The 16997-nt window shown below is 38.5% G+C and overlaps 1 protein-coding gene across 1 annotated transcript in view; it reads left to right on the forward strand.

Annotated features, from left to right (window-relative positions):
- Positions 1 to 374: 374 nt before the first annotated feature.
- The window catches only part of NUMB (NUMB endocytic adaptor protein), a 105611-nt gene continuing 88988 nt past the window's right edge, over positions 375 to 16997 (forward strand). The window contains 1 exon segment of the mRNA XM_036735009.1: positions 375 to 509. Within this exon segment, the coding sequence (XP_036590904.1) occupies positions 384 to 509 (126 nt within the window). The 5' untranslated portion in view covers positions 375 to 383.

The following is a 16997-nucleotide window of genomic DNA, read 5'->3' on the forward strand; positions in this document are numbered from 1 at the left end:
ATAAATATTTTTTAAAGTTTACACATTTGTATAGCACATTAAAATTTACAAATATTTTATTCACAGCTGTGTGAGGCAGATACTTTAATATTTCCTGCATTTTACAAGTGAGAAAAATAAGGCTTAGTGTGAAATTGACTAACTTACCCACAGATAGGCAACCAGGTAAGCAAGAAGTATGAGCACTGATACATGAGGCCAGGCCTTCTGATGCTCATTCTGAGTCAAATATTCTGTCCACCTCATCATATATTTTATCTTTTGATAGCATTCTTCTTTTTTTGGAAGAGGGGGAGTGTTTTTGAATCTAAATTTTTGAGAAAGATTTAACTTATTAATAATTCTTGTTATATTTTCTACTTCTCCAGGTTGTATAAGTTAAAATGAACAAATTACGGCAAAGTTTTAGGAGAAAGAAAGATGTCTATGTTCCTGAGGCCAGTCGTCCACATCAATGGCAAACAGATGAAGAGGGTGTTCGTACTGGAAAATGTAGTTTTCCAGTTAAGGTAAGAATCACTGTTATGTTAGAGCCTATTTTATTTTCAAAGCTATCTGGAAAACTACTTGTATATGAGATGCAAATGAGATGAAAAATAAGATAAAATCGGGTATTTATTTAATATCTGAGACCATATGTGAGATATGCAGGTTGGGTCTCTATCCTCCAAGTTCAGTATTCACAGGTGAATCTCAGGAGGAGAGGAGTTGTTACGTTGCCTAAGGGGGGGGCAAACTAGCCTAGGTCTGACATGGAAAAGGTCAAACTCCTCTGCTAATCAGTAGTGGGATTAGGCCTTGTAAGAAGTCCTGCATTTTTAGCCTGGGTGAGATGGGGAGACTCAGTCTTTAAAAAAAGGGGGGAGAGTTACTTTAAGGTTTGTTTTAGCTCTGACATCCTATGAATTTGTTTACTTCCTAAAGTAGAAAAGTAGATTGCACGGCAGCTAGGTGGTGCAGTGAGTAGAGCACCGGCCCTGGAGTCAGGAGGACCTGAGTTCAAATGCGGCCTCAGACATTTGACATACTTGTTAGTTGTGTGACCTTGGGCAAATCACTTAACCGCAATTGTCTTCCCTTCTCCCCTCCAAAAAAAACCAAACAAACAAAAAAATAGAAAAGTAGATTGATAGATTTTAGAAAGAAGGATTAAAACAAAAAGGATTTTCTCATTAACTCTGTGGTTTGTTCTAAATGCATTCACAAACTTTGTTTTGTTTTTAAATTTTTTTTTATTAAGTACCAGTAATTTGGAAATTTGTTGTTCAGATATTCCCTGTGCTAGTCATTTTGTGATGGAAGTAAATGTAGTCCTTAGCTTCAAAGACCTTCTTGATCAAACAGAAATTAAACTTCATCAGTTAATGTTGATTTAGTTTTGAAGTTTCTGTTAAAGTTGTTTATATCCACTAGTTATCCTTTATTTAAGTCAAATCAAATCCCTTTAAGAAGGATTCATGGTTTAAAATTGAAGTGATTGGTTAAATCTTTAGTATTGATTTATATACATTCTAACAAGTGATACAACATTGTGTAATTGTGAATCTTTTTCATTTTCTGTTAACTGTCTCTTAAAAAATTCAGAATAAGGTTTCAGAAATTTTAAAAAATCTATTATGTATTAGAAAAATAAATATTATTTATTGGGTAGGCAATCCATCAGTAGTTATATCTTGAGTAGGTGCTAGAGTTGACTGATGAAAAGGAGAAGAAATTAGACTGCACAGAGTCTGGTTTTTTTAATAGCAGTATTTTCTGTGTAATGCAGTAGAATAGGAATCGGGAATGAGAAGAATCATGTACAGAAAAGTTAGATAATGCAGGTATTTTACGCTGATATGTGCAGAATGTGAAAAGTGTCCTGCGTCCTACGTGAAGCCTTTGTGCAAAGACATGGATGGGAATCACACTGGATGAAAGTGTAATGAGGGGGTGATCTGCTCTGGTAGAGCAAGTACCTATGGTAATGAGATCATGGATCCTTATATTAGATAGTACAATATGCATGTCAAGGGAATAGCTTCTTTTATTTTCCTTCCATTCATTTTCTATAGATCTAGTTGATCTAAACTGAATTTGTGAAGAATTTTTTAGTAGAGAGATACTTGTGGAATACTGAGATTCTAATTGAAATCTAGAGCAGTACCTGGAATAAGGAAGCCACAACTTGTTTTCTGAGAACTAATCACCTGCTGTGATACTGGTACATTAAAAATATTTGGCTTAAGGGTTAAGTAAAATATGGTCCAACATAAGCATTAGTTATGTTTATAAATTAGCCCAATTTTTTTAGCACACTATTTAAAAGTTTTAAAAGATAGAATTCAGGCATTTACAGAGAGTGAATGGATTGCATAACATTCTGAAATCAAATGTTTCTAAGAATCTGTTTAGAAATACGTAATTTTAGTTGTTTAATGTGAGGCAGAATATAATGTACTGTTTTCTTTCTAATTCTCTCACATGCACAGAAAACTGAACCAGAGGAGCTGGGTTTCATAAAGAGGAAATGAACATTGTAAACTGGAGATAGCTTACTGATTTAGAGACAGTCTTAGTTAATTGTCCTCTTGAATCCCTGGGTATTGCTTTTATCAAAATAATTCTGAACCTGAAATAACATAATTTTTTACAGATCTGAAATAGATTTATGCTGAATATACCTGGGTCGATGGTAGCTTGCTTTTTATCACTTATAGAAATTCAGAATTCCAGTTCCTTTCTAGCCTTTCATTAAAGTCTGTTTAGTGAGTGAGGTACTTATTGTAAATTAGAATTAGTTTGCTTGAGAATTAGATTCGACTTAGGGTGAGTTGGGAAGACTGATCTGCAGTTGTCCCCAGCAAGTCCAATTCGGCCTTCGTTGAAGTCGAGGTCAAAGTGTAGCTTCATGAGGCAGAGGGTGTGGTGAGTCTGAAGGTTTATGAAAAGGGTGCCATTTCAGGTTTAACATTTCAGTGGGTTTGAACTTTTAAAACTTCACTGGTCCAGACCATTACTTTGTAACTGGGATAGACCTGTTACATCTTCTGAAGGTTGAGGGCAAATTTATATCTGTATAAGCATATGCTTGGGTGTATTTGCTTTGTTATAGAACTGCTTTTAATCTGTTTTTAGGTGATTTAGAAATAGTACGTAATAAAATTGTCAGCTCCAAAAAATATCTGGCAGTTTTATTTCGCATTACTATTTGAAACATTGTGGGTTAGTAATTATATATACCAACTAAACCACTGGGTAAATCACTTCTGGGCTGCAGAAGTATCTCTTCTAATATTTGGCATAGATTATAAGAGAACGTGAAACTAATCTTTGCTGTGTGTGTTGGCATTCTAGTGATTAGCTGTGGAAAAGACTGAGTATTAGAGTAATATAGTAAGTAGTTAAACAGGTTCAGATTTTTGGGTGTGTTCACAGAACTTATATCTGCTTGCTATTCTACAGATTAGCATTATAGTGGCAACTCTTATTTTCAGAGATAAAGAATTATGTTATAATTATGTTTGAATTATCAATTCAGTTATATTAAGATTCTTCCTATCTTTGGCCACCCACTTTACCCTATTAAGGTACTAGGAATGATGCAAGACCAGTTGAATTGTGATCCAGTAAAGGTGTTTGGTCGTCTGATTATATGTAATGATGTAGGTTACTATGAACGCTATTGAATAGATTGTGGAGGTCAGATTTATCTTCAGATTTTGTGAAAGTTGGGCTTATGAGTTAATTAAAATACAGTCTAACATAAGTATTTGTTATATTTATAACTCGGTCCAATTCTTTTAGCACACTATTAAATGAAGTGGTAATTATTTGCTGTTTCGGTTCAGAATTATACAAAACATGTCACCTAATATTTAGTAGTTGCTAGGAAGCATTCCAGTGTGATTAAATAGGGTTAACCAGTTGGAAAGTTGAATGTATGAGCAGTAAAAGTACATACTTGTTCTGCATTTTAGGCCAAATCTTACCCTTTTGAGTGACCTGCCAGATGGCATTTGGGGACCAGACCTTTAAAAGATTAAGAATGCCATTGTGTGTGTTACACAAAATAGTCTGTTTGTAATAGACGTCTGATAACCATGCAGCCAAGAACATTCAAAACAGAGCTCAGACCAGTTTCACCATTAAGCTAATCCACACCGAAAATGATTTATTCAGTGGTCTAACATATGTGCTCAACGTATTTTGGTGCAAAATGTTGGTAATAGGTCTTATTTTACTTGAGTTTTCTCCCCTGAAAACTGCTTATACACATAGCATGTTTTCTTATCTCCATAGCATTTTTTATAACAATGGTCTATACATGCATTGGAGTACTGCAGAGTGGTTAGCTGGATGGTCTTGGAATCAGGTGACATGAGTTTATATCCCACCTCTGAGATTTACTAATTGTGTGATTATGGAGAAATCACTTAACTTCTCTGAGGCTGTTGTGAAGAAAGTGCTATACAAACCTTAAGACATTATATACATGGGTTATTATTATTTATAGTAACACAACTAAGAGGGATGGAGAATAGAAATTCTACTTTTTTTTTTTAATTGTTTGAGGACATTTGAGTAGGAAGAACAAAATAAAGCCTTTGAAGGTGGTCTTGTCTGAAGACGGAAGATAACTTTTTTTAGTAGTGTGTGGGTCAAAAGACCACTGACTCAAGTTTAAAAAAAAAAACAAAAAACAGAGGTATCTCGGTTTCTCAAGGCAGAAAAAAACCAGATGATTTATTTGATCAAGACTCGCGAGAATTGGGCATCTCTCACTACCATGGCAGAGATAGCAGTGAAGAGAGGCGAGGGGCAGAAGACAAGCAGGGAGATATTTACCCTTGTACAAACAATTCTAAGAAATCCCACCCCACACGCTGGATCCCCCGTTCCCATTTGCGGAGACAAGTGGCCTCACAGTCTAACCAGGAATAAGTTTTTACCCAGTACAAGCACAGAAACTACAGAATTACCTTATAGGGAAACTTTAATGCTAAGATGGCAGTTTGTAAGTAGACTAGGGGAGGGGGATATCATCTGGTTTCCCCAAAATCATATGATTTACAGGAAAATGAAACTTAGGCCTGGTGAGGTTCACATCCTAACTAAATTTGTACTATCTCTATTTGAATATTGCCTTGCCTGAGTTATTCATAGGGAAGCTTTCACAATCTTGTATTCCACTCACAGTTGAGGTGACATCTATAAATCTAGAGAAGGAGAGGGAGAAAGACATTCCTAAAGGCTAAATAATCAGATTCCCATAGACTCAAATTTATCCCATTTCCCTTTTCTCTAAATATTGATTCTCAATCATTTTGGATATAAATACACATATATATATATATATATATATATATATATATATATATATATATATATATACACACACACACACACACACATATTCCCTGTGAAGCCTTCACACTTTATTCTCTCACTACCTCACATAGTAGTCCACTGACTTAAACAAGTTGAACATGGAGCGTTAAATGTATTAAATATCAAAATACGTATTTGCCCAAAGTATCTTAACAGCTCCATGAAAAATGCCCTGCATATGTGTCCAAAGAAAAGAAACATTTTCTATCAGTGGCCAAGTTCTAAAATTTCTACTAATAAACATGCAACTACAGGCGCATTTTACAGTCCTAAATTCTGAGAGCCTTCTCAGCAAAATCCTAAGTTACATAGAAGAGATTAATCATCCATGTTGGACAAACAATGGATAAAAGACATGTCTTGTCCAGATTGTTGTCCTGGTTGAGTTGGTAGTCTTAAATAGACTAGACAATGTAGTATCTTGTACAGTGCAGTAAGAGTGTATTTTAGCCTTGTATGTTTCAAGTTACAAACTAGTCCTTGGTGCTATCAATTCAAAAGTTAGTATTTTCAACTATAATACAGAACAAAACTGTAACAGCTGTATAATGTCCATATTCATAGAATTATGGTAAGAGAAATCTTAATGATCATCCAATTGAAGCTTATCATTCAAATAAAGAAACTGAGCTGGTGAAGTCATTTGCCCAGAGTGACATAGTGATTAGTAGCAGAGCTGGGCCTAGAACTCAGGTTTCTTTACCCTTGGTTCGGCACTTTTTCTTTTGTACCTTATTGTTTCATCATTTTCCCCTCAAACTTGTGCATGGCATGGAGATGGGTGTCGGTTGAACAGGGTCAGGGGGAGAAAATGTGTGTCTCCAGGGAATAGGAACTTTGAATGTATTTCATTAGTATAGAGAATATGAAAGTATGAACCTAAAGTACAGGGAATGCCTTTTTTTCCCCTTTGGTCTGCTAGATCCTTGAGGTCAGGAGCTGGGTGTGAGCAAAAGTTTAGCACAGTTAGTTGTAATTAGTACATTAGTGTAAAGTATGTTGCACTCAGTGGCTCTCAGTAAAATACCTTTTTTTTTTTTTTAATGAACTACCTTATACCTAGAAAATGTTTCTACAATCCAAAAATTTTTGGCCTAGTCACTGTTTTCTTAGGTGGTCTAACTTTTGTATTGGTAGGTAGAATATGATCTTGTTTTAAGGAAAAGTTGGAGACCTACCTTAGTTGAGAATTTTTACTATAATGTAAGTACAGTTTATTTTCTGCTTTAATTGTCATTTTCTGCTGAGCAGCATTTGGCCAAGCCACATATTTGCTTTTTATAAAAATGAGTTATAAATGTTTAGTGCTAGAAAAAGGACCTTAGAGGTCATCTATGCCAGCCCTTACCCTGCGTTTTGGAGATGCCCAAGGTTCCACAGTGTGACAGACCTGTGTGACTGGAACCCAGGCCTTCTGATTCCCAGTCCACTGCATTGTTCCCTTTCTTGGTGGATCAGTGATTTTAACAGTGAGGGCACTTGTTCCACCAATGTAGATAGGAACCCCTTAAAACCTTCTTACTCTGTGCTTCATCTGTGAGGATAATTGTTCCTTATGTGCCAGTATCTTTTGCATAGGATGAAAAGATAGATCAGTTCTGTGAAGAATTTAAGGTCCAATAAATCACTCAGTGACTTTATTATGAAGGTGTATATGTGGGGACAGGCAGCAAAAAAGTAGGTTGCAAAATGTGGTTTGGAATTAGGAAGTGAAAGAGATCGAAGGATTGTACAGTTCTCAGAAACCTTATGCCTGCCCATAGCATAAGTATTCTTCTTCAAGAAAAGTCAGAAAACACTGGACATGGTAATACCAAACAGTGTGCCATAAAAAATGAACTTGGCAGTATTTTAACAGACAGAAAATGACTTATGTATTACTTATTGATTCATTTATGAATCACCTTTTTGTGTGCAGACAGACCATCAACTAGTTAAACCAAAGGTCGAAATCAAAATCAGATTAGGAGACAAGACAGCAGGGACAAGTAGACACTTAACGTACTTACAGCCAAACAAACCTAATTTATTCAAATACGTTATTGATGCTGAAAAATGAGAAATGAACAGAGGAAAAGATGTTGGTTCTGATGATCATAATTTGTCCAGTTTATTCAGCTTACAGAAGTTTATCCAATGTAAAGCAGTCATCATAACAAGGAAAACAGAAGCCAGAAACTACCTTAGCCAGCAAATAATCCTTTCCAACCTGAGAGATGTGGTAGCCTGGGACCATTTGAAATATAAGCTCATTTGCAGAACATTTCCAGGAAGGACGATGGAAGCATTATTATCTCAAAAAGCAGTGAATGGTGATAGGGAATACAAATCTGCAAAAAAAAGCTTGACATGAGATCCAACTAAATCAGTCTTCTTTGTTGAAATATGATTCTTCCCTCTACTAAATTTGGGTATCCACCAAGAATCAGTAGCAGTGAAGGGCTGTACAGTTTCTCAGGATATCAAACCCCATCTTCAAAACTCAAGTCTTGCCCATCCTTTCACATCGTTATCTTTGATATCTTTGACTTTTCCCGAAGCCTTGCCCTCCCTATCACGCACCTATTCTCTATTAGTCCCTCCCATTGGTGACATCCTCGCGTTGTTATCATGCTCCCATGATCTGTTCTCTGCACACTTGGAACTGGGCTCCAGCCTTGCTTTTTCCTTCTGCTTTACAGCTAGAAGCCAGATTTCTAGCTTTCTACCCTTTCATCAGAGACCTTCAAGAAAGCAACTTTTTACTCTCTGGCCAGCTTTTAACCTACTACACCAATGTATTGAATGTCAGCACCAGATGTTTTAGTAGTGTGGGCATGAGCCACATTTCTTCTGTTTCCCAGCACCAATCAGAAGAAATGTTGGAAGCTGAATAAAGAGAAGATTCTGAGCCCATTATACCAGGTATCATTACTCAAACCAATCTTGGCCTTTTCTGATTAGCTTTCAATCCGTCTATTCCCACCCATTCTTGTCACCTCTGTGGACAACTACTTTTAAACCACCCTTCAGCCAAACTGTTCAAGATCTGGGCATCTCTTCCCTACATCCTACCGCTTCTGCTCAGAGACCAGGAGTCAAGTCAGTAACGGTGGAAGTGGTAAGCATGTCAGAGGAAGTTTGAGATGCCATTTGAGATGCTCCACTCCCGTTCCCTTTATGTGGACTTGAATGGGTGAGAGGCATCAAAACTGTAATCAGTACAGGTAAGCTACAGGGAAGTCATGCCTTTTCTTTTTGTTTTGTTTTTTGAGGGAGGGAGGCAGGGCAATTGGGGTTAAGTGACTTGCCCAAGGTCATACAGCTAGTAAATGTGTCAAGTGTCTGAGGCCACATTTGAACTCAGGTCCTCCTGACTCCAGGACTGGTGCTCTACCCACTGCGCCATCTAGCTACCCCGATGCCTTTTCTTTTTGACTTATTAAAATGAGTTTAAATCATTTGACTCTTGGTGGTGACTTGATGCATGGAAAAGATACCTAATGCAAGTAAGTTATAAAGACATTCTCATCTTTTCTTCTCTTTTAGTAAAATATTTTTAAAGATATAAAACAACATTATCTTAGGGTTATGGATTTAGAGCTGAAAAGAACCTCAGAAGATGTCTAGTCCAGTCTGTACATTTTACACATGAAAAAAACAGAGAGGCTTATAGAGTTAAGTGACTTATCCAAGATCATACTGTCAGAGCAACATTTAATGTCAGAGCAACATTTAAACCCAGGTCTTATAATGCCACATTTAATCCTGTTTTCATTGTACCATGCTCGAGGCCGGGAGCCATGGCGGGGGCGGCGGGGAGCGGGGGTTGGCATGGAGCCTGTGTCCTGTAGACTCAAGAGTTAAGACTTTGATTTGGGTACAAATGATGGCTTAAACACTAGGTGTGACTGATGTGTGAACTTTGACCTTAGGGCCAGAGAAAGGTTTCTAATAATGTTACAGCTTAAAAACTAAGTTTGTATGATATAGATCTCGAAGTGGTATTTAATCAAGTAATGACTATAGTCTTGGTCTGGACAGTAGAGGAGATTTTTCTTTTGTTTGGGTGGAAATAGGGATAAGATTGGGGACTATACCAGTGATGTCAGTGATAGGGAAGTTCCAGATTAGGAAAACTCCACAAATACGGGTTGGTAGAGGGTTGACGATTCCCTGGAGATACACACACATCATCTGCCCTGGAACTAAGGATTCTACTTGGTCCACCTGAGAAACTTTATGCCCTTGTCACCTTGCTGTAGTGATACAGCTGACATCCTGGAGAGGAATCGTCAGGATAGATTACCTCAGCACTGTACATACCAGTTGAGTTCCAGAAACTTTAATAGCAATCAAGGAACTCCATCCCAGCCCCCTGAATATGAGAGGAAATTCCAAGAAATACTGAGGTTCCCATCACAAGGCCCTGACAGTAAGGCACCTCTGACCCTTAGTCACAATAGTACTCTCCATGTGGAGTCAGGAAGCCTGATAGCAACCAGATACTATCCTCTCCCTCTCTTCCGCAGTCCTCTGTACTCAAGAAATTGTCCCAAGAAATACAGGGGTTTCCACTGAAAGTTTCTGTTGTGAACCCTGAAATCTTTCTTGAAAGAGTGAGGTGGTAGGAAAAGCCCCTAATGACCTAAAACCACTAGGAAGGATTTTAGTCAGGCTTCAGCCATCATTACAGCTACACTAGGTGAGGTCCAAAGAATTGTAGATAGAGCACTGTGCTGATGTTAGGAAGACCTGAGTTCAGATGCGGCCCTGGGCAAATCACTTAGCCTCTCTCTCCCTCAGTTTCCTTCTGTATAAGGAGGACAGTAATGGCACCTGCCTCCCAGGATTGTTGTGAGCATCAAATGAGATAACATTTATGAAGTGTTTTGCAAACCTTAAAGTGCTGTATAAATATTAGCTACTAATATCAAATTATTTATTGGTAAATATTATTGATCAGTAGAGGTTTATACTACTTGTGTTTTTCTGAAGATAGAAGAGTGGCAAGTTGAATTCAGAGAAGTTTCTAGACCATATTTCCTGAACAGTACAGAGCAATAGCAAGATTTTCTTGAAACTTACGGTGGTTGTAGTATGGGTCGGGGTAGGGGTGGAGAGGGAATGTTGGTGTTACACATAGAAAGTTAAAATCTACTTTTTATAGCCAGATGATCAATCCCAAAAGATACTACCTTGTTGACTTCACTACATAGATGTGAACTTTTCCTTTGCTGCGGCACTTTTGTCCCTCCTTAAAAATGGTCATAAAAATTCCCAGATACAGGAATAGGACTTAAGGCTTCATTAGACCCCCAACATTTTTAGTTTAGAAGATCCATCTTAGCAATGTTGTTGTTTTTGAAGAACATGTGGGATCAAGGTTCTGTGTCACATTGTGGGTGAGCAGCAGCAGTTCCCCACTGTGAATCAGCACCTGTCCAGATCATTTTATTTTGTTGAACAATGACCATTTGTATGCAGCAATTGATTATTTATTGGTGTAGATTTACCTCTGTGATTGGTGTCACACTGCGTATGGAGAGGCACAGCTACCCGTATTTCTGACAGTTATCGGTCACTAGTATACTTAAAGGATCTATTTCTACTGCAGGAATTTTTCTTTTATGGATTCATGTTGGGTATGATGTAAGTTTCTAGCAGCCACCAAGGAGATAAGAGTGTGGGGGTTGAAAACTTGGTGACAGCTATTATATAGATGTTTTCTTCTGGAGAAACACCACAGGTATAAGGGTGTCTGATCTGAATGTGAATATTGAATAAGACGGCAGACAATTACTTATCTAGGAACCATTTAAAGAATATGACACCACTGGAAATTAGGTTGTAGATCGTTGTGAATGCATGCACAAGATAAGTATGCATATCCCAAATTACATTATGTTGTACATAGGTATGTCTTACTGGGAGGGGAAATTTAAAAGTGTGAACTGGGCAGAACAGTTTGTAGAAATAGTTATAACTGCCATATTTTAAAAGTTCACATTTATTGCATATGCTTCAAAATCTTAGGGAAGACTCTTCATGCTGTAGCAGCGGTTAACCTGAGAAAATGGAATTGGAGATCATGCCCCAGGTGGGGAAACAAACCCGTGTGTGTAGAAATCAAATCTGCGAACATCTGCTTCCTTGAGTCCAATTTTTTTGCAGGTGAAGCTACTCTGGATGGCAGAATTTTCAGGGAGAAAGGTTGGTTTTAATTCCCACATTTTCTTGACTGTGACCCACGTTCAGGATTATATTGGGTCCTAAAGCATAGAATTTAAAATATTAGTTACCTGATCAGATGGTGCTCAGTGAATGGGCTGGGCTGGTGGACTAGTATGAGATAAACAGAAGTAACGTGTTAGATATAGAGCACTGGGTGTGGAGTCGAGAAGATCTGAGTTTACATCTGATCTCAGTCCCTGGTCAAGTCACTTCATGTCAATCTACTTCAGTTTCCTCATCTGCAAAATGGTGATAATGATAGCCCCTACCACTTGGGGTTATTATGAGAACCAAATGAGCAAACCTTTTTTTTTTTTTTTTTTACATTCACTTAAAAACTTTTGAGTTCTAAATTTTCTCTCTCTCTAGCCCTTCCCTCACTTGTTGAGAAGGCAAGCAATCTGGTACCCCTTATACATGTGAGGTCATGTAAAACCTATTTCCATATTAGCCATGTTCTTCCCCCCCCCAAAAAAAAAAAAGGTAAGAAAAATAAAGAAAAAAATCCTATCTGTACTTTGGAGGTAGATACCATTTTTCATCATGAGTCCTTTGGGATTGTCTCGGATCATCATGTTGGTGAATGTGCTTTGCAAACTTTAAAGTGCTATATAAATGCTAGCTGTAACACAAGTGTGACATGCTGTGTTGGCAATTTCATCTTGCCCACCTGGCACACGATATTGCCTCAAAGTAATTATTTTAGAAGGTTCGGGCAAAGTGATTGGATCCATCTTGATTTTCCCCACTAAGACTGCATTAATGCCCATTTTCCTCACAGCAAATTGGTATTTCCCTTCGGGTAAATTTAAGGTCATACCCTTCAATATGTCTATTCCAATGATGTATTCGGGAATAGGCACAATAACCACACTATATTCTTTCTTGGGCAACTGTCCAATTTTCATCATTAATTTAACTTGCCTGGCTGATATTTCAGTCCCTCCTAGTCCTGTAATGGTAATAGGAGTTCCATGGCTGAACTTGTCTGGATTTCCATAAATAAGGGTGGCCTCGGCCCCAGTATCTATTAATGCCTCAGTTACCGTACTTGACCCATTTTTCCAATATATGGTCAAGTTAATGTGAGGTCTGCAATCCAGCCTGTGTATTTCCTTAATTTGGACTGGGGCTCGGCCTGTTCCCTAGTATTCCCTTTCATGTGATTCACTTGGGTTTGAAGGTTCAACATCTGTAGCATTTGCAGGAGCAGTTCTTATTTCCCTATCTCTCCTGTTATCAAGTCCTTTATGTCTGTACATTCTGTATAATTTGTTGGTTGGAATGCCATCTATCATTTCAAAACCTAACCCTGCTCTCAATAGAGCAGTAAACATTTCTTTCCTTGTTACTCTCCTTTGGCGCCAAGTTTGCTGGTTATTCACCCTTCTCTCTCGAGGAGATCTATCCCTTCCCCAGTCACCTAAGTCATGTAACTGTAAAATCTTATTTATCACTGTTGTAAGACGGCTCCCTACTTCTCCAAGTAATAAATTCAAAATTAGTTGTTTATAAGCAGGGGGAGCTGTCCTAATTATTAAATTCCTATGAGGCAGTCCCATTGGATCATTGTAATATTTGTCTGCGGTTCCTATCATAATGGCAGTCTTCATCACCATCTCCTTTAGTCTCATGATACAATCTCTAAGTGAATACCAGGGTCTGTGCTCAGTGGGCCACATAGAATCAGTAGCATATCTCTTATTGCATCCCACAGCGGCTAACGCCAACAGAGTAGTCCTGCTATCACCATCTCCTTGCTGATGATGTTCCCTAAAAGCTTGTTGAACTAGAGGATCATGGCTGATACCTATGAATCTCATACAGTCTGTCCTATCTACTGATATTCCACTGGCCACTTGATCACTGAGTCTTACCATCCAAGATATTAATGGTTCTCCTATTCTTTGGCTGAATCTACTCAAAATATCTGTGACCTCTTGCAGTGAGAAATCTTCCTGAATTTCCCTTGTAACTGAATCTTCACCTCGGGTTTCTGTCTTCCTCCTTTGTATGGGTCGAGCCCTTGTCTGATCATTTAACCATCTCCCATTCTCTGTGTGAGGGACATCCTGAACCCCAGTAGTGTTTTGTGCCTCAGCCCCTAACGTTGTCTCATTTTCCCCCCACTCACTTCCTCTGCCACCATGGCTAGGACGAAGCAGGCAGTCAGGCTGTTTCTGGGCTGGGTTGGAATGCACTCTTGGCTTATTTGGTCTCCTGTTGCTCCTAGCCACATTAATAGAAAAGTTCTCATTTGAGTCAGTTTGGTCTCCTGCTATCTGAGATTCCCCTTCTTGCTGTGGGGTAGGAGTGCCCCCATGTCTTTCACTTAATCTCAATCTTTCGTATACTAGTCGGTAGGCTGATAACACTATCCAGCTTTGCCTAGATAGTGATGCCCCTGACTAAATCCCAACTTCTTGTAAACACTTTTCCAAATCCCTAGGATCTCCTCTCCGTAGCCTTGGTTCCCAGTTTTCACAGGGTCCAGCTTTTTTAGCCAATTCTTTTGCTAGGGAGGAATAAAATGGATCCTCCCATCCTGGGATATTCATCTCTTCCTCTGAAATTGTTCTGCTTCTAAATAGAGATCTTATACCTAGCGATCCCATCCTCATCGCCAAATGTATTAGGAAGGCAGAGTTTATAATCTCAAAGAGGATCATATACATGTCTGAAAGGTTTGGAACCGCCGGATATAAGAAACTCTCAAAGTAGAAGGCAGAGGAATCAAAACATATATTTAGGCTCCACAGTAACCAACCCATGAACCAGCAACCCCATTTTGATATATTGATCAAAAGCTTCCAGGCCCAGTAAGTACGCCTTGAAAGAGTAACCAGGAGGCTACAGAGAAGCATGATTGCATAAAGCAAAATCATGCTTCCCCCTCTATGGTAAAAAGATTACCCACTGGCCTGAAGTCCTTGTTCAGCTTCCTCCCGTAGGTCAGCTCTGCCACTGGCAGCTCCTGCTTCGGCTGTGGCTGTGGCTGTGGCTATAGCAGCCTCTGGCTCCAACGGGAGCTGCTTTTAACCATCCGGCTTCTGCGGGGGTGTAAGGTACGCTGGGGAAAGCACAGGTTCTTTCAATCTGCTTAAGCAAGGTGAAGGGGTTGACCAGGAAAGCACAGGTTCTTTCCATCAGCTTAAGCAAGGGAAGCAAGGTGAAGGGGCCGACAAGCTTACTCCAGTCCAACATACAAACAGCATTCAGTTCAGGGGAAAAAGCCAAACTAGTCAAGGGCACTTGTTGACTAAGTGCTAAGGAGCCCATTTTTGGTTGCCAACACACATGCATATCTTGGAGAACAGTCTCGCACGCTGTAGTTTTCTGAAATCATAGCTATGGCCTAGGAGGATAGTCCAGGAGACTCACAGGATGGTATTGTTGTCATGGATCAAGTAGCCATAACTCAGAATGATTCTAACATACATCCAGAGCGTGGCTGTGTCGCCACATTTCAGTTGTCTATCAGCTCCTAACAATACCACATGTTTATGTCTGTCTGCGTGGCCTGGTAAATGTTCAGATTTTTTTTTTAACTAGAAGGTTAAGAGATGCTTCTATTACTTGCTGATTATCACCAGCAGGAGAAGTGATTCTCCCTAGCTCCTATTCCATGGTTGATGTTTACTTTTTACTGTGAAGAGATTTCTATAGGGTATGCCTGCCAAGATGTAGAATTAGATGCAGGGCCTTAATTTGTGGATACTCTTTTTAAAAATAAACAAAAACCTAATTAATTAATTACTTTTTTGTTTTCAGCATTCACTTTTATAAGATTTTGAGTTCTAAATTTCCCCCCCTTCCTCCATTTCCCCCTCCCTGAGAGGGCATGCAATCTGTTATAAGCTATACATGTACAATCATATTAAACATATTGTAGATACTCTTGTTATATTGACAGTTCACCTGTCAGCTTACCTTTGAGTTTCATAGTTGTTTTTTCTGTGGTTGTGCCATCTGTTACTGGAAAAAGGGAAAGATCCATCTTTCTGACCAGTATTACTTTTAGAAGTGTTTGTCATAATGCTGGTGAAGATTAGGAAAATAATTCACTGTTGGTGGAGTTGTGAACTAGTCCAACCATTCTGGAGAACAATTTGGAACTACACCAAAAGGGCTATAAAACTGTGCATACCCTTTGATCCAGCAATACCACTTCTAGGTCTCTATTTCAAAGAGCTCAAAGTAAAGGGAAAAGGAACCATTTGTACAAAAATATTTAGAGCAGCTCTTTTTGTTGTGGCAAAGAATTGGAAATAAAGGGGATGCCCATCAATTGGGGAATGGCTGAACAAGTTGTGGTGTATGATTGTGATGTACTACCGTTGTGCTATAAGAAATGATGAGGGGATTGGTTTCGGAAAAACCTGGGAAGACTTATGAACTGATGCAAAGTGAAATGAGCAGAACCAGGAGAACATTGTATACAATAGGAATAATGTTATAAAGATGATCAACTGTGGAAGACTTAGCTGTTCTGATCAAGATAGCAATCCAAGACAATTCCGAAGGACTTATGATGACAAATGCTATTCCACCTCCAGAGAGAGAACTGACAAACTCTTAAATTCCTTTATTTTTCTTCTTTTTTTTCTTGTCTGCTTTCTTTTGTAGCATGGCTAATATGGAAATGTGTTTCGCATGGCTTCACAATTGATATTCACATTGATATCAAATTGCTTGCCTTCTCATGAAAAGGTGAGGGGCAGGAGGGAGGGAGAAAATTTGGAACTCAAACTTTTTTAAAATGAATGTTAAAATTATTTTTACATGTAACTGAGAAATATTTAACAAAATAAAAATGTATTTCAAGGGGGGAAGGAGCCTTTGTCATGAGACTATTCAAATTACACTCTCTTAAGAGCCAGAGATTTAAAGTTGAGGGTTATTTGGGAACACAAATGGCAAAAAGAGGTGTTAAGAGATTCTTTGCCTCGGGCGTTCTGTGGAGGCGACCCATCAGGGCTCCTACAAACCTTGAAGTATTCTTTGGAATAGATGATAGACTAGAATCTCACAAATACCATGCATCAGTATGTATTGTATTCCACAAGGGGAACATGGATAGCATCATCAGCATACACAAATCTGGGATTTTCTAGAAAGTTATAGATTATTATCACTAGCATTTATATGGTGCTTTAAGGTTTGTAAAGTACTCTACAAATATAACTTAATTTCGTCTTTAAAACATCTTTAAAACTGGGTGGTAAGTGCTTTTATTACCCTTATCTTATAGATGAGGAAATGGGGGACATAGTTCAAATGCCTTGCCCGGGGTTATATAGTATAATTCCTGATTCCATGTCTAGTGCTCTGAACTGCTGTGCCACCTACTCGCTTTCTGTGATCATATTTATTTACTTACACCTACATCAGAAACAGAATGTTTCTGATTTTCC

Source organism: Trichosurus vulpecula, chromosome 8 (genome assembly GCF_011100635.1).
Source record: "Trichosurus vulpecula isolate mTriVul1 chromosome 8, mTriVul1.pri, whole genome shotgun sequence".
Lineage (NCBI taxonomy): Eukaryota > Metazoa > Chordata > Mammalia > Diprotodontia > Phalangeridae > Trichosurus > Trichosurus vulpecula.